We start from the raw sequence: 23,288 nt of genomic DNA, 5'->3' as shown, positions 1-23,288 counted from the left end.
CATTACGCCATAACTACCTGGGCAGGTATAGATTTCCTCATATATATCAGAAAGGTGCTTGATAAATGGTGCACTTGGGACCCATCCAGGTGTAGGATTTTGCCCTAATGGGTCTATTTTCTGGAGCTTAATATGTACTTCTTAGTGACAGTGATGTGTAAATATGTAGTTCAGGGAATCTCTATCTCAATTTACTACATTAAAGGACTTAACATTGACACGTTTAAAAACATTTTTCTGTCAAATATCTATGTTAATAGATTTTATGCTCCATAAGTAATGCCGCAAATAGCTTAGGATTGCATTTATGAAAAACTAGGTAAACATTTAATTTCAAATGCAGTTTTACAGATCCTGGTGTGTCAAACCAGACTTCTTACCAAGGAATTACCTTTAGAATTACCAAGGTGTTGTTTTTTTTTTTTGGCCTATCATTGATTTGATTTTCATTTTACTCTATAGTAGTGCAAATCAAGTTCAAATTCAATGCCATTGAGTCACAGCAGTTCCACTGATCCAGAATTCAATTGCAGTCGGGCTCAGGGACTATGATTTTAAAGCCTGATAAGGTATGTTTTAACAGCACAAGGAGCGCTTATGTTGGAGATCATCAAAGTAGCTTTAATATCCCTTCCATACTGAAATACCCTGCAGAGATGATATCCCAGGTCTTGAAAACCGTATGCATACGTTAGCAAGGAGACGTGCTTGGGCTAATTAACCTTGATTTTCAGCAGGGCCAGTTAGCTTGGCTGGCTTAGCTAGCACACACCTAATGGAGCTGTGCTGCTTTGACTTCCACGGGCTTATTTTTGGTAGCTCAGGGACCTCTTCACTGAACATTGTGTTTTGTACAGCTGTACTCTGAGGACCTGTGTTTTACGACTGAGCTACATTCCCAATCAACCTATTTAGAAGAGCTAACGGTGGTTTTGTTAATCTATAATACCGCCTTTGTTCCAATATTAATGCATAGTATGTTTTTAATAGTGTGTTTATGTTCTTTTAATATATATTAAACATACAGTGATTTGTAGGAACTTCTATAAAATTAATTTAAACATAATACTTAGTAAGTATTTAGGATCCTTTCATTACTGTAATTCATCTCTAGTTGCTTACTGGTAAAAACATACATTCTTGTTCTGCAGTCTTTTGGCACAATCCTTGTTGAGTCCCAAGATTAATATCAAGATAATTAGAACTACAGGATAAAGCTTTTTCTCCTATTGGTAAATCATTCTCATCCCTATTGTCATTATCTTCTACCAAGAAAAATCATTGAAATGTTTCAAAAGGCATCTACGTTGTGTATCGCACCTACGGGATATTCAAGTGTTTGCTGTGTACTCAAACCGTTAAATCATATTACTCGACCTACATTACAAATCTCTGGAGATACCCACTAAATAAAATAGCATGTTTCCTTAGGAAGTAGAAAAGATATGAGATATCAAAATATGTATTATTAAAACCCAATTTCAGTGTGGGTTCGGTTTTACAATGGGTTCAGCACTTCAGCTTAATTTGAACAGGCAAGACAAATTTTTTTGGTCTTAGTATGACCATGCATTTATGCTTCATAAAAGCAGCAATGAGAAAACTGAAAACTGGAAGAATTATGTGAGGGCCAAGGAAACTTGTGACAAAAATAAATTTGGGAAGAGGTTCCAAAGACTGATCAGGGAGGGTCACATTTAAAGGTCACTCTGTGCCCATTTTTGGGGTACCAGCGTTTGAGTTATTGTACGATGTTTGCTTTTCCCAACGTGCTATTCAATTATTACTGACCATGATTCAATTATTACTGAGCATGTTATGTAACTAATCTTGGTATTTACATGAGAAGAGAAAAAAAAAAAAGCCTAACGCTTCCTATGTCTCTCTGTATTTAGTTTTAAGCATTGGTGAAGGTGGATTCTGGGAAGGCAGCACCCGGGGACATATTGGATGGTTTCCTGCAGAATGCGTTGAAGAAGTTCAGTGTAAACCAAATGAAAGCAAACCAGGTAATCGGATCAAGTTCCTGTTGAATCCTAACGATGACAAATGTGATGTGTCTGTCCAAGGAGGGAGGCAGCCTAGACGGTAATGTGTTATACAGCAGTGCATTTGTGCAATACTAGGAACTGCAGAATTAAATAAAGCTGAGCTGCTGAATTAAAAGAATAAAGATGGGTTTATTGATCAGATTTTACTGGATGCTGTCCGAGCAAACGGTCTTTCTCATGAGGGACTGTGCTGTCAAGTTCTGCGACAGCTTTTACGCAGAACTGTATGCAGACATTTTGTAAAGCATTATGCTGCAGTTTTTCTTACAGTGTGGGAAAATGGCTAATGAGACAAATAATGGAACAAAATCTGGTCAAGAATATCTTCCAATCTCAGGTAGTCATACAATGCATTTAGCCCTTGTTCCTGGCAATAAAGTTCCCTCTGACCTTTTACCAAATTTTAGTGGAGGCATCCGTTAATGCAATGTCCCATATACATCCTTACTGATGACAAAGGAAATAGGATCCCTCTTTATCATAGACTTATGCTGCTGTAAGTAAGTAAAACACAAGGGACTTTAAGCAAGGAGTCTTTACAGTTCTGGTATAATAAAAGGAAAAGAAATGTACGCTGAAGCATGTTATTTTAAGAATTACCTACTATCTCATAATTTCTCTGCTTTTAAGAATTAATATATGAGGACATCCTCTCTAATTAAAAGCTCATTATAAATGAGCTCTGAGAATCTAATTATTGTTCTCTAGGAGTGTATGCAGTTTTAAATTAATTATTCATGTGGTTTGGATCTCTGATGTATTGATTAAGAACTTTTGGCATTGCACAGACAATACACTAAAATTTATGCATCATATCATTCATTCACAAACATTATTCTTTTATGTGTGTCATTATAAACTGCACAGGTATACTTTTCTTTTTTTATACATACTCACTGTATAAACATGATAGAATGGAATAGAATGCACTGGACAAGTTAATAACTCCAGAGTAATAAAGATTTGATAATTATTTTAATTTCATAAGTTATAATGGAAGCTGTGGTAATAGCTTAGAGTTTAAGGGACAAGCAGAAGAGGAGGCAAAAAGTTAGCTTTTGTAATATGAAAACTTTAAAAAAAAAAAGAGGGAATGAGGCATCAGGGACACTGCTTTAGATAACTAAACGCTGTGTATAAAGGTTATGCTTCCTTTTCTATTTCCATTTTGAGAGAGGAAAAGAGAAAGAGGCAAAACCAGATCTAATATTTGGAGAGAATGAATTTATGCTCTGAGAATAGAGAGAGAATAGTTGTGTAGATCTTCAAAGGGCTTAAGAACAAATCAGAATGTGAAGATGGAGGGATATTAAACAAGAGGAAGATTGAGGTTGGAACTGGGAAATCTAGGAGCAGTATAGTTCTCGAATACTAGATGTAAAAAGAGAATAACAAGTTGCAATTCTAGTGTGATTTCATTTGTTGGAAACATTATGGAAGACGAATAAATTCAGGCAGTGTGGAACATGAGCTGGCAAAGAGCCACGTGTGAACTCTTCTGAAGATTCTTCCATGAAACCTTGTGGTCACTTGATTGAAAGACTTCAGAAGGATGTGCTCTGTATAAGTCATCACTGAGACCTTTCTTCAGTTTAGCATGGCAACTCTGCATTAAATTTGAGCTGTGCATTTCTCTCCAAAACTGTCAAAAATTCTGGGCAGGGGCATTAAATGAAGTTCTAAAATATGAAAGGAGTTTTTGCAACTTCTTTAGATATATACAGTGGTTTTGAAGAGAAGGTAACCAAACCTGTTTGTCACAAATCCTTAAAGATCTTTTGAAGAAATACTGTAGGAAGTAAATTCAGTATATGACATGATTGCTTTAATATATGACAAGATTGTTTTCGAGCAAAAATTTCTTTGATCATTCAAAGGAAAAAGGAAATTAAGAAAAAAATTGTCACGAGAACAGCAAAAGGATTACCCAAACTGGAAGTGTTAAAAGAATATCAACAGAAACATCTTACAAATTTTCTGATGTGAAATTATGAAAACTTACGCCATATGTCTGCCAAAACACCAGAGCATTTACTCTAATTTATACCTGTTGCATACTATTGTCTTTCTGATTGTTCTCCTATTTGCTTATCGTATAGTGAGAATAATAATGTCAATGTAGCTAAAGGCTTTAAATACACCATTCTTCTACTCAAAAAAAAGATGAGAGTATAATTAAATAAGCACAAAATGGGCACATTTTCTATATCTTTGAACTTGTGCACTCACATATTTTGCTGGGCTGTCTTGGAAAATGTCCTGCACCCAGAAGGCAGAAATGAGGTACAGTGTTTCTCTGTGTAATGCGATAGAGTTGGAGCTATGAGTACAAAATATATGAAATTCACAGTATGTGCCATATTATTATTGAAATACGGTATGGACTGAAAGCAGCTGATCACTGAATTGCTCTATGCAGTTAGTTTCATTCCCTCTGCATAGGAAACAATGGAAATGAAAGAGGAGAGCTTTATAAGCAAAAATCAGCCAGTACTCCCTTTGAGTACAAATGCAAAAGTAATTTAGAAAAATGTGTTAAGCATGGTGAAATGAGTAGAAATTAAATTAGGTCTGCTGGGATCGCTGAAAGAACATCAGCTGAGAAACATCGCAAACTTGTGCGCGTTGCAAGAATTTGCATCATGGACTTTGCAAAGCAGCAGAACTTCTTATGGTAATGATTTAGAAAGTAGATCATAATGTGTAGGAAATGAATCTCAAACTCAGCCTTTTTAGACGAGCACCACAGTAACAGTTCTTTCCTATAAATGAGATTTAGGAACATTTCTTCAAACAGCTTCCCTTTGCTATTAAGTTTGAATAATTATGTTTAATAGTGGCTTGTCATTTGCATGCCATGAATGAAAGAAAGAGAAATAGTTCTTGGAAAAAACAAACCACAATTAAACACTACATGCCCAGTAAAACTGGCGGGCAGGTGTTTCATGTCATGCTGATGTATAATCTCACTTCTAAGACAAGTTCAATTTTCAGGGAACTTCATTGCCATCCAGACTGTTCTGGGGAAGTAGGCAGTCCAGAACAGCACCTGGTTCCTGTGATCTCTTCAAAGATATCATGTAGCTTGGCAAGTTCTGTTTTCCAAAAAAAAAAACCAAAACCAAAACAACCCAAACCTGTTGACTGGCATTAATTCTATATCCCTTCTTTAATCCTTCATTAATTGAGACTTGTAGGAATTATTCCATTATTTTGCTAGGATTGATGCCAGGCTTATAGGCTTCTAATTACCCAGGTTGTCTCATTTGCCCTTTAATAGCAATGGCACAGGACCTGCTGCCTTTCAGCCTTAAGTTTCCTTGACATTTTGAGGTCTAATGAAAAAGGAGTAATGACATAGAAAACCATTATCAGTGGTCTGCCGAGTTCTTTTGCTTGCTTTTAAAAAACTCTTAGACACAAAACTTTTGTACCATTTCATTTTAAAAAGTGTTGCCTTAGTAGCCAGTTTTTAACGTTCTCCAGAATTATTCTTAGAGTGAGAGTATTCCTTCAGATGAGACGGATACATCATCTTGCTTTTTCCCTTTACAAACACACAATACAAATGCTACGTATTTCTTCTTTCTGCATTGACAGGTTTCCTCTGTTATTCAGTGATGAACGCATTCCATTCTTAAATGTCTTTGTATTCCTAAATACGTGAAGATATACTGGGTTTTTTGCTAAAATGTTCTGGGTGGATTGAAGAAAGTTCTGTGCAGGAGAAGCTTGATCCATATAAAATCCAAGTTAACTCCAATCTGTGCAAATGTGAGGCCCTCCCTTGGGTTAATAGAAATCTTAACAGGATTTATTAGCTAAATGTTGTTGGTGGCAGAGAATCACCAGTCATCTTGGATCTCTGGTGGCCGCATCCACTGAAAATACACAATATAACAGGTTTGTTTAATTTTTCTACCTATAAAAAAAAAGCAAGGCTTTTCATTTTACCAGTTTATTCTCCCCTTAAAATGTATTATCCTTCTTAAAATAGTAAGAATTCCTACCTAATACCTTCCAATGGGAAATGAAGCACAGAAGAATCTCTCTTCCATAAAATCAGCTGTCCCACCAATGGAAGGTAGAATTTTCTTCCTCTTACTTAAGTTTAGATATTTCCATCTGCTGTTCTTCCATCATAGGATATTACTCTAACTTGAGAGATTTACTATTAAAATGCTTTCTATTAGACTTGTGATTTTATAATCCAAGTCCTTCAGAATTCAGAGATATAGATTATCTGATTGCTCCTAACGGACATGAAATATTAATTTCATTTTCAAGCTGGAAGTTCTCTTTAATTACATTCTGTCTTTACTGTTTATTAATCCTTCCTCCCTACTGATGTGCCTGAAGAATTCTGAGATTGTACAAATGATACTGAAATGAAGGCAGACTCAGCATGTCTTTTAGTAATTCTTGCTGTCTTTCAACTCCGGGCCTCCTCAGTGCAGCTTTCCTTGAGTTCCATGCTCATCTTTAATATTAGTCTTTGGGGTGATTTTTCATTCCGTAGCATCCTCCAGGTATTTTTCTAGTATAAGGTGTATCTTGGGATACACCTTATTGGAAGCTGTCGTTGCCATACGAGTCCTGGGAGTTTATTTCAGACCAGATCTAATCCGGGCATGTGGCTTGAACGACCATTAGCAGTTGTTCTAGAGCTCGTTTTTCCATGAAAGAATCCAATTTACAAACTGGGAGGTCTGCTCAGGCCTGTGGGCTGCAGCACAGGAGGCAGCACTTACAAAGCGCATTCCTGGCCCAGACTAAAGCGTTGATGTAGATGCGCCCATGCTGACCTCTAGTGTCACTGGGGCTCTGAGCAGAAACTACCTAGCATCTAAGCTGGGATTTCTCTCTCGAAAGGTCTGTACTTAAACGTTCAGTATAGTTTACTCCTGAGTTTCCAGCAATTTGAAAATATAATGATAGGTTATCCAGTATAGTATAGTTCCCTTGCCCATTTCTTTTTACCTATGTAATCATCCACAGATGTTATAAGCAGAAATTGCAACATTCCTTATCTAACATTCCCTCTAGATTTCAGAAGTTACCAAACAAGTCAAAGTTGTGTTAATAAAATGAATACTTTGCTACATAGACTGCTATTTCTGAAGTATAGAATTTTCTTTATTCTGCATTCTTACTCTTTAACACCTTGTGCATTCAATGAAAACAGATTTGTTCCTCATTTCCACCATCCCTTTTTATAATTAGCACAACACCTTCCCAGACAATCCAGTCAGCCAGGCTGCTAGAAAATTGATTTGCCTTCTTGCAAAAAAGAAATTTGCCTTGCTGTGAATTGAGGAGCTACATCTATACTAGTAGCTAGTAACTGTTCAGTCCTCTGCAGGCAAGTGGCTTGGCACGTATTGTATCTGAAAGTTTTCTTCCCCATGCCCTTCACATCAACGTTGCTTTCTCCTTTCAGAACAGTCACCAACTATTTTGTCCACTGAAATATATCTGGGTACTGTCTGGAAGAATAATAGTTGGCATAAGTGGAAGTTGTGCCAGGGTCCTACTAACAGGGAAACGGGATGGAGAGCAGAAGTTGCAGCCTTGACAGTGTCCTGTATGGACAGATGTAGGCTGCCTGAAGTTCAAAAAACCTGAATTTCCCCAGTTTATGCACTTATGTAGCTTTAGGTTAATTTCAAACCTGTCCTGTTTAACCTTTCATGAGAAGGTTGGCTTGCTGGAAAATTGAATTTTGGCATTCTTTTTTTCTACCTTCTTAAGCATCTCAGGGTAGTGATGTGGTAGGTCTGTTACAAAGCAGGTCATTACTGTGTGTACTCCGTGAGGCAGATGAACTGTAGCATACCACAGAAATTTGGTCTCTGTGTGTGTATGCACCCCATTGCATCCCAGCATGGTACAGAAATGTGATGTGCTGAGCCTGGATGTCCCCATCCCCAAATCATCAAGCCCAGAGGACGTGATGGAGCACGTGTTCACATATATGGGTTTATTTCCTGAATAGAAAAGGAAAAAAAATGTGCACCCATCTCAACCTGACATCCAAGCAGAGGACAACTTGCATGTGCATCCAAGAGCTCCAACGAGGGACTTGCTGTGGAATAGACCTATGCCTCAGCTAGCTACGCTGGGCTTGGAGCACTTGGATATAGCCATCACCCTTCTCCTTCCTGTAAGTTCAGGGTCACCTGCTTTTGGAAGTCTGGGGCTACATTTATACAGGTGGATAATTTAAGATACTTTCAAAGTCTCTGATGAGGCTCTGCTCAGTTTGCATCCAGATATTAGTTCTTGAGCTCATGTAAAACTGGAATTTGTGAGTTGTAGCTCTGGTCCTTCTGGAAGAAGGACAGGAGTCTTGGTTTATGAAATTTGCTGTTTGGACATAATAGATAGCCAGAACATAATCAGCTGTAAAAGCACTCCCTAATTACATATAATTATGCATGTAAAGGTCAGCACTGGAAGAAAAAAACAGAAAGCAAAAAATCTTTTCATCTAGCCTCTTCCCTTAATTACCCACCTTTTATAAATGATCCAAATTAACAACATCTTTTTCAAACAAATTTGTCCTGTTTTATTAGGATCAGTTCTGGGTAGTTATTTAACTAGAAAGACAACTGCAACAATAGATGGAAACATTGTAGAGATTATTAGAACTCTGAAAACATCTATAAATTAAATAACTTTGAAAACCTCTGGAAGGAAGAGGGTTTGAACGAGACAGAAGAGCCAGCAAATAAGAGATGCTATCTGACCAGATGAGCACCTCGAGGTTTTTGATAATAAGTTTTGATAAATGCTCCTTCCACATGATTTCACCTGGAATAGAAAGTACCCGTGTATCTGTGACAAAATTATCATGCAGCTTAAACTGTTTGGCATGAACAACAGCAGTTAAGGACAAAACATTACTGCAGCCGGAAGGACTAAATGGAGGCAGTATAAAGATAATTTATATATATAAGAAGGGAAAGACACATTTTTGTTAGGAAAGTTAATCACAAACATTCTCACATCAGTTGTGTAAAGAGCTAAGAAGTTTGGTAGCTTGGAGGAGTGTTCTGACTCAACAGTGCAGGCAATGGCTGGACTTCATATGACACAGAGAATATAAACCAAATTAGAAAAAAAAAATAAAATTGAAAGTGCAAGATTGCCTCACATGTAAGTGGGCTTATCATTGTAGAATGTAGTATCACGTGGATATAAATTCAGCCATTTGAAAATGGATAGAAAGCTCAAGAGATTAATATTATATCTTTGTAATCCCAGTCAGGGTCCTAAATGTGGGACATGCAGTCTGACAGATGTGTTTATTGAGGTTTATCCGTGCCTGTTTGAGGAACATTGTCCAGCTGTCAAACACCGGTACCCAGAGCTCAAGCTGACAGGTCAAACACTGTTCAGTAAGTCCCCCTGCCTTGAAGGATACTGTCTGAAGCTCTGACCTCTGAAATACTCTTTTCTGCCTTCCTTCTATATTTTGCACAAAAAACCACTTGGCTGACGTCATTCTAAAAATGTTCATCTTTTGATAAATGATTTTTCTGCCACAAAATATGTTTTCCATGTACAAATTTGTAATTAAAAAAAAATTCCCATGTACAAATCTATAATTTAAAAAAAAACCCCATGGCAGGGGGGTTGGAACTAGATGATCTTTAAGGTCCCTTCCAACCCAAACCATTCTGCGTTCTATGACAAAACTCAGCACAGTGATCATCCGCAAAGATACTGTGTTCTGTTTTATGCCTTAGATCAGGAATATGCTACATACCATATTTTTGCATAAACAGCATTCCCTTCCATCAAACACTGGGAAAAATACTTTATACTGGAACAAAAAAAGTCAATGCAAAGAGTTCGATCTGAGGTGCTGGCAAGCCAGTCCACAAAACCCAACTGACAGAGGAGCCCGGCGCAGTAATATTCGACTAATTCTGACAACTTTCTGTAGCTGAGGATGTAGATCAACTCAATTTTTTGTCTCAAGTAATGGAAATTTAAAGAATGAACCTCAGCAAGTTTCTGCACTTTAGCTTTGCTGAGCAAAGCAGTTGTGCTCTTAGCAAGGATAAGCAGCAGTTTGGGAAAAGGCTTCTAAATGAATCATCGCTCGATAACAATGCTAACGTGGAAGCAGAGGTAACGAGAGCTGGATTTGTCTGCAGGCTGGCTATAGGATGGAGTCGTGTGCTTCCCACACAACCTGGTAATACGTGTTCTCTCTGACCAAGGGTGCCTTGGAAGACCTTGCATTCTTTCAGTCTTGGTCTTCTCAGCAAGATGCAATAGAAGCTTCTTACTATAATAGTATGTCTAAGAAACGCTTTGGAAGACTGAGTTTACCAACTGATTTCGCTGGTCAGCTTTTCTCTCTCAAATTGCAGTGGTTTTCCTTTGCTAATGATACGAGTTTGGTTTCGAGAAAGAGTAAAATAAAGTGTTCCATGATAGTAATTTCACAATTTATCCAGTTTTTGAGAACAGCATAAAGCAAAAACATTTTAAAATTATTCAAAAGCAAGAAAATACAAGCGTAGGTCTAGAGCTTGTAAGGGGCGTAAGCCTGTCTGCATCTTTTATCTCTGAATAAGTAATTTTTAATTCATAATATTTTACTGTCTTGGCTTTTCAGCTGACATACACTTCATCGTTTTCACTCTGATTTTCATGCTTGCTAAGAGCCACTTAGGAATAACTCTAATCAGCTGAGAAGGAGCAACACAATTCTCTAAAGCATTGAAATAAGCTAAAAATAAATTGCACAGCAATATAAAATTAAACTTACATGTTAGGAAAGTCAACATTTCAAATGCATCTGGGATAGCTGATGCATGAAATCCGACATGTGAGTGTAGATATGTTCCTTTTCTGATTCCTCCTGCAATTTTTCCTCAAAAAAGTGTCTATCAAACCATACAGGATAAAAATGTGCAAAGTCTGAGGAGTGTCTCAAAGAATGGAATTACAGTTACAGCGTCTTCCTTTTACTTCCAGTGACGCATTCACATTTTCTGTTCAAATCATAGTCCATTTAACATTAAGAAGCCTGAGAGCATGTATAGATACCAAAAATGTCTAATGTTACAAATTACTGTAGAAGTATGAAAAGGATAAAGGTGTACAGTGAATGATTTATAAAGTGATACAGCCTTCTGAGGAATTTAAGCCCAATTATTGGTTTGAGACAAAATACTTCGGCCTGTGGCAGAATTTGAGCGGCCCCATTAGGCAATGTGCTAACGATCTAGAAATAATACTTAGTTTTTTCATTCCTGCTTGTTCTGTGGAAACTACACATATAACATGGTTTTTCCAACCTATCAAAGTCTGAGCTCAAGTTATTTGAGTTTTAACCAATTTGGCATATCTCAATGATTGTTAGTAGGCAAAAATCCTGTATTTCACCTTCTGGAATTTTGGAGCATTTCAAATTTCATAAAGAATATATATTTTGATACTAACTTCTCTTCCCTGTACTAATAGTTCTCATTTTTTTCTTGATTAGATGTACTTCTTAATGTCTTCTGATCCTATGATCAATGATACTTGATCTTTGCTCTTTCTATAAATAGCTTAGCTTAAATTATAGTAGCAATAGGTTTTAGCTTTTATTTCTATTTTATATAATTTTTTTTCTGAAATTCTGCTTAATCAGGATTTTCTGATGCACCTGTGCAAATATTATTTATATCAGAGTACAACTTCTGTTAAAGTCATTCCAGGTATGTATCAGGATTAAAGAAAGTGCCATATTCATTTAACTCGTTTCATTTAGCATAACCTAACACTTTTTAAAACCATTTACTTAAAATGGCTGACAAAAAGCAAGGCAACTCTTAGATCTATGCATATTCTGAAAGTGTTGGTAAGTGATCTTTTTCTTCTGCAGCCTCCTGTACTAAATGACACATTTGGGTTTTTTCCCCTCTTATTTTTAATGGTTCAGATAAAAGGCTTGACAACAAGGCTGAAAACTCTTTGAAACACTCCCCAGTTATTTAAGATCAAATTCATATGAATTTCAGGAAGATGATAGAGCATCTACTTACAGTAATGGCAATGCTGGAGGTGATCAGGAAAATGAGACCTGAAGAGCAGCAGCTGTTAGATAACCCATATTCTGATCCCTGCTTTTTCCTTCTCTACCTGCCTGCAACAAAAAAGGATGGAAAAGGGCTTTTTCTGGCTTGCTAAAAGATCCGCCAGTGCCTGATGGTGAGAAAATGACTTGATAACATGCTACTTGGTGACACTAACTGATCGTAGTAGAAGCAGCATGAAAACAAGCATGTTATTTTGATTCATTAAAAAACCCAATCAGTTATGATATTACATACTGATTTTATTCCGTAGTACGAACCACATAAGTGGAATACCTCCCTTGCTAGAAAGCCCTGCTAATTTTATTATCAGATTGGTATCAAATGGAACCTCTGGGGTCTCATTTTGCCTTGTGAACTGTTAACCCAGACTGGTGAGGTGTTTTAAAGTGTAATTTCTTCAAAAGATCATTTTCTCTCTGACATTTCATCTTGGGCTCAATCAGCTCTGGGTAGGAAGCTCCAGACCTGACCAGCATCTCAGGTGGCCTTCAGCATGGTCACAGAGCTTGCAGAGAGAGGTTTTTCTGTTAGGGATCTCCTTCCCCCCCCCAGTCTCTGTTGCTTTCTGTCTCCAGATTTCGTAGATACCTGCCACTATCCGTTTTGTGCCTGCAGGGCAGAGTCAGAGGGGACCGGTCAGCAGCATTGCAGCAGATTTTCTGTGGTAGTGGTTTGAAAGGTTATGCCTTCAGTGTTGGGCTTTGAAACTCTCTGTGCCGGAGCTGTGCTTACTCAGATCTACAGTATCCCAGAGTGGGTTTATTTAGCTAAGTGAAAGAACATCACATCAATATTGATAGTCTTATTTTTCAAGCCAGGAATAGGTTATTTGTCTTCAGGTAAAACAGACAAATCCGAGTAAATGTCTCTAATTCTGAACTCACAAAATGTATTGAATTTTAAATGCTAATGGAGCTTGGCCACATTATTTATAAAAGCATGTTTGTATTTGGAACTGAGTTTGGAAATTTGGTTCAGCTTTCTGATCTGAAGTGAAAGATGCCCAGTGACTTTCTTAACCCTCAATTCAGGCTACAGTTCACAAATGCCAAAAATAGCTGCAAAAGTCAAGATGATTTTGTGGATGATTTACAAGCAAAAAGGACTTCGGTGTAGTGTTTTGGGGCTTTTTTTGTAGCCAAAAGTTCAACTATAATTGTACAGAAATCAAAGGAAGCGATAGAGTCTGTACTTCACGGTTATACATATGTTATACATGGATCAAGCACTAGTTTAATGTTATCCAGAGAGGCATTTAAAATAGTTACATGTTTTGGCTGCTCTCATGGGAATAATAAAAGGAATTCTATTGAATTTCCTGTACAACATATTAGTAGTTTAGGTAAATTAAGTATAATGTATCCTTGTCTCATTTATCTAAAAATTCCCTGTGTTTAAAAAAATTACAGTTTGTGGAATAAAGGTTAGAAAGAAACCTCTAGAAGCTATAACATTACCTTTTGGCGGATTTGTTAAAATATTGGATCATATGAGTTAAGAAAAGTGCCTCTGCTCTGTTGGAGACACTTGTGTGCAATAATACACCGCAGGAGATGGAAAACTGAGGTTAGGTGACAAGAGTAGAAGTGTCTGCAACCACATTATAATGAAAGATTGAGAGTATCGGTGTCGGAAATGTTCATACATGCTATGAAAGCTATGCATGGTCAAAACAAAAATGGATTGGCAAAACCAATCCAGTCAGATAGCAGCAACATTGATAACAGACAGGGCTTGAAAAAAATCTTGGCAGTGGAAAGGAAGAAGATATGTTGAAAAATAATCCGTGCCATGAGTCTGTCTTTGCCAAAGTATATCTGCAGGAGGGAAGGGAAAGGAAGGGGTTTCATGCTTTGAGGACATCTGTGCTTTGGAAGTTGTCAGTTGGAAACTACCTAAGCACAAGAATAACCCAACCTTTCTGTAAAGTTTTAAATTAAGTTAAAATTAGTGCAGACGTGCCTACGGATGCTTTCACATGGCTATGTAAAAGACAGAGACTTATCACTTTATCAGTTGCGAAGTGAACTAAAAATTTTATAGTAATATCTCCATCTTTTACAATGTTGTCTGCGTAATCACATCCTTTTTGGGTGCAACTTTTGTGTAACAGTATTTTCTTTGCCAATTACAGGGTTTTTCCTACTCCCTATTTCTGTTCCACAGTTGAACTGGTGCAGAGCTTTGAGTGGCTGCACTTTGGACTGAAAGGGCAAAACGTATTGCTTTAAAAAAAAAAAAAAAAGTTATTTGTTAGTTTTTAAGGCTGTCCTGTAAGCAGACTCACTTGGAAAAATGATCAATGATTAACGGAAAGGACAGGAGTCCCATCAGTTGACAGAACTACAGCCTGAGTCAGCTGTCCGATAACACAGCGATTATCGAAGAGCAGGAGCTAGCAAGCACCCTCTACTTTGCAGTAATAAGCTGGTGGCAGTTATAAGGCACTTAAAAACAATTAATCCTTTCCGTGATGCTTTTGTAGTATGGGTGCAGTTTACCTGATTGAATGTAGACAGCAAAGCTGCAGTGGGGAAGGATTCATATCACCTAACTGTATAAATTTCTATGGTATCAACATTTCCACCTGAGCTCATCACCTTCAGATACCTTTCTGCCTTTTTAGTATGCCTGTGTGCTAACATTTACGGGTGCTTCACCCCGTAAGTTTAGGGATGCAAGCCAATCTTTTGCTGTTCAAATTTAACAAATTGAAATGAGGAAGCAGAGGGAAGGATGGGAATCTTCATGATATTTATTTGCCATCAGAATTAAACTCCATGATAAAAAATTTCTAAAGAAAAAATGAAGGAAAAAAGCTTTTTTATTTGCAGCTATTATTTCCATTCTAAGTGTTTTCCCTCAAATAAGTTAGAGAACTAATTTTTTTATGTTATATTAGCATTTGTTAGTCAACACTTAGAAAAGAAATAGTTACATTCCTGACTGTAAATACCTATAGATTATACTTTTCCTTTCATTTGCCAGGGTAAAACCTATGCTTTCGTTCGGTCTCATATAAGACTTTGAAGACTTTGAGTAGGCTGAGAGGAAATGCATATACGTGTATATAGGAATTGTCTGAGGCAGTTTCGCAAAAAATCACAACTGTGTCTTCCTAAGATACAGTTACATGCAGTCAACAAAGGACTTTAAGAGAAAACAATGCAGGATTTATTAATTTTTAAGAACCAGAGGATGTTTAAAATGTAATAGAAAGAATGGTGATTTTTGCTAAGCGCTTGCCCCAGAAAACAGAAGGGTGAATTGTAGATAAGTGCACTGATTAGTGCTGCAGGAAGAAAAGCTTAGATGAAATCAGAGGAGAGGTACAAGGCAAAATTGGAATAGAAACGTAATCCTTCAAATTTTTCTGTTTACTGGTAAGTATTGTTATGATCCTAGATATAGGCTGTTAGCTGCTGATAAAATAATGCTCACAGACAGAGGGAAAATCTGGCTGCAAAGTGAAACAGTGAGGCTTAAGATAAGGAACTCTTGTGGCTGGAAAAGGGACTTGCAGTGTTGCTGTAGTTCTTTGGTGATAACATCGCAATATCTAATCTAATTTCAAACACTTAAAACTCTGTATGTTCAGACATTTCTGTTCAACAGTATTGGGCCGTGAAATAAAGATTTTTTTTTTTTTTTTTTTTAAATGATCAAGGCTTCTGTAGCTCTGGGGCAGTTCTGGGCCTTCCTCCCTCTGTTTCTGCAGTCACCACACAGCTCAGCTTTCTTCAGTTTCTGCTCCTGAGCTTTGCTTTTTCCCTTGGGAAAATAGCAGAGAACTGAGACCCCCATCTTTGCTCCCATCCTCTTAACTAGCTCACGAGTGGCACTTAACCTATGACACGACGCGCCTAAGCTTTGTAATTATTCACCCATTTTTAACTAGTCACCAAACACCCAGATGTCATCATTACAGGTAAGAGGACACAAACCCACATATTCTTTCTAGTGTTTTGGTTTGGGTTTATTTAGTAGCTTACTCAAATAAGAAAATAAGATGAAAAATCTTCTAGAAATGTAGCAGTACCCAAAGCTAAGATGCTGGGAGGAGTTTTGACAGTGCACTGCAAGGCAATTTCAAGGAAATTGAAATTCTTAATTGCTAATTAGTTAGCAAAACATGTAAATCAGATGAACTTTTTTTTTTGTTCTTCACTTTCAAAAAAACAAATTTTACGGGTGTAGTTTGTTTTTCTTCTGAACATGTTAAATCTTCATATTACTCTTACTCATTTGGTTGAATTCTTTCATCATCAATGAATGCAGTTTTCATGGTGTATGCTGCTGACATGCCGAGGTACTACCTGTTTTCTGGACAGTAGATGGACGAATGAAAGAGGAAGATTTTTACTTTCTTGCAAATGTCTTGTTTAATGGGGACAATGGTAGAGTCCATAGAAAAGCAGGAAGGTGGAAATGATTGACAGAAGGATTGTGCATCTTGCTCTGCAACTAAAAGTAGGTAATCCCCAGTTTTTGTCTTTTCTAATTTATGCCTATGAGGTAGTCTAACAGAGTGGGGAAAATGCTATTCCTGCTGAGCAGCCTAGAGCTCATTCTCTCTCTGCATCATATCTCATCTCCTGAGGATGCCTTCTCTGCTGCAGTATAGAAGATGCTATTTTTAGGAATGGATGTCCTCAGGTCCCCACTCCCCCAAACCATATTGTGATCTTGTTAAAAAGTACAGATGCTCAGTAGTACACGTAGACACAGTCCCAGACCTTGACACAAGGGCTTAATGACTCTAAGTAGCTTGGGGTGGGAAGTGTTTGTAAGACTGATAAGTAGGGAAAAACATACACCTGGGAAGTAAAATAGCTGACATGGTTGCAAGTGCTGTTAGTTCTATATATTTCGGTGCACCACTACCTCCAGCTTCCCTTCTGTTTTGTGTGTGTATTTAACCGTACATTTAGTAGTGGCACTAACCCGTGAAATAGAGATACATTGTTTTGATGTTAGCTTGTGTGTAAAACTCTGTGTAAATGGTTCCTAAAATAATGACTGATGTGTCTGAAGTTTTAGTCATCTTGAAACCGAGTTTGTGTTTGGTCATGCTTCTATTTGTATGGGAAGAGAACTACCTAATGTTATTGAATTTCTTTTCCTCATTAAACAGGAATTGAGTTTATTAGCATATATCTTATTAGCTATCTAATAAATGCAGGTAATAGTGATTGTTTAATTAGAAGCTTCACCTCTAACAAGGTGTTTCTAAGTATTAGTTTTGATTGATATTTTAGGGTTCGGTTCTGAAAATATAAAATACTTAAACCTAAAGGTTTATATAATTTATATGAGCTACACCATAGTTGCTGGATTTTGGGGTTCAGTGAGATTTCACCATGTAGACAGAGTTGGAAGATTGAAATGTATTATATATTTTCTTCTTCAAAAGTAAGTTTTTAGAATTTCTTGAAGTCCTAAACTCACTTTGTAGGATGTTGCAACTCGTATTTCACGTTGGAAAGTTAATTAGAAGTGCTTAAGTTAACGGGTTTTAAGGCACCAGCCAAACATTTAAGAAAGTTCTTGCAAAACTGTTTTGATCAAATCAGGTAAAAAATTTATCATATATGGGATATTTTTAAACCACACTGAACTTGACTGTTTTCTGTAAATTGGAGGCCAAGTGTAGGTGTGTCCCATCCATATTTCTAACATCTCACAAACTGCTGTTTGGCAGTATGAAGTTAATTTAGTTTCTGGTCCCAGCTAGTTGGAAAATAGACATCGAAGTCTTGAAATCTCGCATAGCTACACTCTTAAATCATAACAGTACACAGGTTTATGGCCGCTGTGTCTCTTTTATGGCATCTAAGTAGCTACTTTTTGGCTATTGCTTAAAAATTATTAGACTTATAAAAAATAATAATAAAAAAAAAATTTAAAAAGTCACTTATTAACCGGTGACTCCAGTGTGAGACTCTTCCTGCAGCTTTGGTCTGATTTATTGCTGAATCTTTTATAAGTGAAGTTATTTATCCTCCTTCTAGATTCATCAGAATAACAAATAAGACAGAGTATAAAAGCTGTCATCAGATCCACTTAGAATCAAAAAATATGAAGAATTTTCCTTTATAAACAGTATCCAGTTGCTTAAGTTGTACTACACTAGAACAATATTGAAGTACTAGTAGGAATGTCATTAAGCACAAATACATTTGGGATTCTCCCAGTGTTTTTGAGTACAACCATAATCAAGTTGTTAGTTATGAGAGACAAACTTGAAAAAGCATCCAGTAGGTATTCTTACAAATACTATGTAACTGTAAAGGTACACGTAGACATATTTCCTTACATTTTTACTCTTTGATTTGTGGTACCCTTTTTATTTTAAAAAGCGATGTTTGTGTTCTGGCTTTTCTAGTTGTTTTGTTGAAGCTTTGTGAGCACACAAAAGCTGAATATGGAAAAGTATAGTTTCTCTTCATCTGCTGTCACTTTTTACTCATTTTTTCGTATAGGCAATAGTCATATCTCTGGAATGTGTGATGTGTGGATTTTTTTTTTTTTTAAATGATGATCTGTTTGGGCTCAAAATTGCTGTTTCAAAAGGGGAAAAAAAAATTCAAATGACCCTTGAGATTGTAGGCCTTTGCGCTTTTTTAGTGGTGATCTACCTATAGGTTATACCAGTGTGAGAAAGGAAACACGTTTTTCCTGAGGAAGCATTGTACCTTATTTTCTCATTTGGGAATGGACTCCGGTACTTGACAAATAAACTGGAAAGCTGCAGGGTGATAAAAGCGTTGACGGATCCCTTGGCATGCCGTGAGGGCCTGTGCTGATGGCGTCCTGGGGAGCAGGGAAAGGCATGTGAGGGAGGAGGCTGGTGTGTTGTCAGCCGCCTGGCGGGAAACCGGGCTGCTGCTCTGGCCTCCCTCTTCCCAGGAGGGATAGTTGGACAAAAATGGCTTGAGGAACGTGTGGGCTGAGGATTGCTTCTGCCCCGCGAAGAGGGGAGCAAATGCGATGGGGGAAGTGGAGGCACAGCTGGTCGCCTGAGGCCGGAGTGGCAGCGCACTGTGGGCGGGATGTGTGAGGGGTTGGTGGTCGTGGGCATTGTCTGGCGGCGAGGCACCTCTCCACAGCCCTCATCTGAGAGAAAGGAAGCTTTCAAAGACTACATGGGAGAAAACAAGGAAGTAAGGGAAGAAATGTGCCCTCATCCTGGTTTTGGCAGCGGCTGAGGCTGTTTGTATGGAGCTAAAAGCGTGAGTGAAGCTTGGATGGGGAGGTGAGGAGGAAGGGACTCCAGTGATGGCACAGCTGACCCTTGTGGTAACCAGGCGCTTTGTTGTTAATTCTGAGGAGAAGGATGTTTATCAACAGGCCAAATGCTGCATATGCAGCTCCACACCAAGACTTTGCATTCAAAATGCTGCATCCAAAGATAACAACTGTAGAAGTGATCTACTGAAGCAGTAACACGGATGAGGAAACGCAGAACCAAACAAGGAAGCAGAATATTTTAAAGAGTTAAGTAACTGATAAAACACACAAAGCAGCAAGTGATGTCAGCTTGAGAGTGTGCATGCTGTAAGCTAATGTGAATGACGAGCTAACGTGACTCTTCAGTAATAGTCCTGATAGATGTTTCTCAAGCCAACATAAATGCAGTTGAGAACAGGTTGTCATCCTGTGACGGCAACATCCTAGTTTGAAAACAGGATGTGAGGAAACACAGAGTTTTTGCTCTAGAAGTATCTCTCTGGAAGGTGTTTTCCTGTTTCAGTGGTCAGGTCTATTTGCATTTCTGTTGAATCCACAGCCGTCCAATGCACGCAGCAAGTGTCTGGGACTAATATCTTTTGAGGGTAAGCTAGGCTGATTCCTCTCCTGCCAGTGGCCGGGTCCAGGACTCCTCCGTTCTCTGGCACCGTCACGTGGCTTTGGAGCGGGCAACGGAGGAAACTTGCATTCACTGAAATTCCAGTCAGTTCTGTGTATTCGAGGTAAGAATATGCAAGGGGAAGGGGGGAGCCAAAAACACAAAGCTGATTTCTGGTAGGGTAGTAGGAGTCTTTCCTGATGCGTTACACTGTTCTGGGGGACTGCTCTGAGGGACTCTGCCAGCAGTAGTCCTTTGGTTCACACATTTAATCCAGCCTTACTCAGTGCACAAAATGGATTAAAAGTGGTGCAAGATTAACCACCAGCTCAGCAAACTGCTTTTCATACAGTCACAGCAACTGTGCCAATAAGTAATTTTTACGGAAAGCTGCATACAGGTTTTTTTTTTTGTTTTTTTTTTTTTTTACTACCACTATTTGCTTGGAGTTAATTCAGTGAAATGTATTTCCCTTGCCTAATGCAGACTGTTTGAGCTCTGGTTTAAAACTCACTGATGAGTTAGTGTCTCAGACTCCAATGTGATAGGCTATTACCATCCATTCTTTGGCCAAGATATTAGTAGAATAGAAAGAAAAGAGTTGCTAGCAGTATCACAGGTAGCCTCTTGTACACAGGGAAGAGAATCTGGCCTTTCTCATAAGAGTCACCCCTGACAAGGATTTTCCCTTAATCTTCATGTTTATAGAACCACAGATTGGTTTGGGTGGGAAGGGACCTAAAGCCCATCCAGTCCCACCCCCTGCCATGGGCAGGGACACCCTCCACTAGCCCAGGTTGCCCAAAGCCCCATCCAACCTGGCCTTGAACACTGCCAGGGAGCCAGGGGCATCCACAGCTTCTCTGGGCAACCTGTGCCAGGGCCTCACAACCTTAATAGTGAAGATTTTCTTCCTAATATCTAATCTAAATCTCCCCTCTTTCAGCTTAAAGCCATTACCTCTCGCCCTATTGCTACATGCCCTTGTAAAAAGTTTCAGAGAGCTCAAACAGATTACTTGGATACTGAAATGGGTAGACTTAAAATACCGTTTATCTCTGATTTCTGGAATCTCGTTCTGGGAAGCATTTGGGAGGACAGTGGTTGTTTTGTTTTTTAAACCAGAACTTTCAGATTAACCCTGGAAAAACCTTTTATGGTGCAGGCTTTGGATGATGCAACCTGTCACTGAGTGGCAGATTTATGGTTTAACTTTCAGCTACCCTTTCAAAGCACAGAGAAAGCATACTAACAGCAGCAGCCTGTTAAACAACTAATAGTTTTTAATGAAAATAAAAATGCTTGGAATGGTTATTGTCTGAATATAACTTGATTTGCAGTCTGGCATGTCCACATCCGCAGCATGTGACGGCATCCCTATCACCAACCCAGATTTGGGCTCATCTTGGGAGGCACAGAGTAGGATAACAAAGAGTATTTGAGTCACAAAAAGGTTGGTGGGTATCATGAAAAGTAGTCTGAACTGCAGGTGTAAATTTAAATTGCCATAAGTCCCTGTCATTCTGATTTAAAATTGTTTTAATCCATTCTAACTTTTTGCCTTTAGATTAATTTTGCCCAAGCAGTCTCTTATAGTCAAGCTTTAAGGTAAAGGTTGTAAATATGTCACTTAAAGGAGCATGAAACCCAGTTCACTCAATGCCCCGAAACATGAAAGAATTGCTTTAACGTTTTCACAAAGATATATGCACAGTTATGAATTAACTATGCATATTCATAAGTGTAAGAGACCACTGATTTCCTGGGAACCATATTTTCCAGAGCTAAACAGCATTTTGCTGAAATAAGATTGATAATAAGCATTAGGACACTTAAAAATTATATCATTGCTAATAAAAGATATTTTTAAAGCTTTAATTTTAAAAGTATACTATTGCAACAGTCTTTTTTTTTTTTTTTTTTTTTTTTAAGGAAAGACTAGCTCACAAACATTTTAAATGTGGGTTGTTTTTTTTTTTTTTAAAAAAACCTGCACAATATAACATTGTGATTTCCCCTCCTATGAAACCTGTGCATGCCATATATATTTTAACCACTTGTTTTTGATGCCCTAAGTCAGGTTTTACCGGTGACTTTGCAATACTCATTTTGCTTACATGGTCAAAATGCTTTTATGTGCATGTGAATGCACCACTGATTTCTATTGATTTTTCTCTTCCTTGTTATTAATCAAGACTGAATGTGGAGAAAATTTTGGAGGCTTTCCCCCTAATTTTCTTGGTGAGCTATTCTAGAGTACAAAAAGAAAAAAAATATTTTACAGACCATCCTACAAACATGCATAATATATGAACTAGTGCTCATTAATATACCTCCTTCATGGGTTTTTCCATATCTCAGATACAGGAACATGTTCTGAATTGTTATTATATGCATTTGATGAGCATTTAAGTCAAGGCTTCTTGAAGTTCAAATCTTGTATTACACAGATCAGCTAACTTCATTAGCACATTAAAATCTCAAGCATCTGTTTAGGATCTTGTTTCTCAATAAATCTGACTGTTCTGGTATCTTTATCTGGATTATCAATATTCAAAAGCCTTCCTACATTCTTAACTTGCTGATTGCATCTTTTCTTTACAGAAGATCAATTACTCTTACCTACAGCAGCAGAATTTTAAAAAGATACAATCAAAGCTTGAATTTCATTCTCCAATTTAACTTCTGGATGCTGTAGGTGTACATCTCTTCTGTGCCCCTTGTTTAAATTCCCTTTGGGCTTCAGATAAAGTCACCAGCGTTGGTGCCTTATTCCAAAAAGGTGAGCATGAGAAGGTGCTTCTTTCTCTGAGACCTCTCCTAAACCTTTACAACCGTTACGCAGAAAGTTCTGCAGCTCTTGTTTGTGTTCGGTTTGCTATATTGATTAGCTTACATAGCAGTGAAACCACAGTGCTGTGAACTTCTATGAATGGAGAGGTCTTAGCAAAAGGAATGTATGCAGAAGTGTTTGGTACATTTTTTAAATTTTTTTTTCTTTTCTGGTGGTTTATAACATATCTAGGTGGAGGACGGTAAATCCCTGTGTAGATAGTTGTATTCTGAGTGAGGGGTTTATCTTAATCCACTACCTGGTAAAGAAAAAGGATGGTAACGACATTATTCCTTAACTCTGGTATTGTGGTTTTGTCTGTACGTGGTCTGGTGGTTCTATCTAATGCAGAGCTTTTAATGGTAATTATTAATTATAAATTGGCCTAGCTTGCATTTTTCCACCTGATACTGTGCAAAAGCCTTTTATTTCCTAGTACGCAATTTCACAAG

General features: G+C 37.8%; 1 protein-coding gene across 5 annotated transcripts in view; it reads left to right on the top strand.

The window, feature by feature from the left end:
- SHANK2 (SH3 and multiple ankyrin repeat domains 2) overlaps positions 1-23,288 on the top strand; it is a 320,878-nt gene that overhangs the window by 114,246 nt on the left and 183,344 nt on the right. For all 5 annotated transcript variants that reach the window (XM_075755401.1, XM_075755400.1, XM_075755404.1 and 2 more), the window contains one exon: positions 1,896-2,009. In XM_075755401.1, coding sequence (XP_075611516.1) covers positions 1,896-2,009 — 114 coding nt within the window. The remainder of the gene's footprint in view (positions 1-1,895; positions 2,010-23,288) is intronic.

This window comes from Balearica regulorum, chromosome 5, assembly GCF_011004875.1.
Source record: "Balearica regulorum gibbericeps isolate bBalReg1 chromosome 5, bBalReg1.pri, whole genome shotgun sequence".
NCBI lineage: Eukaryota > Metazoa > Chordata > Aves > Gruiformes > Gruidae > Balearica > Balearica regulorum.
The sequence above is the reverse complement of the archived record's forward strand: the minus strand, read 5'-3'. Positions and strand labels throughout refer to the sequence as shown.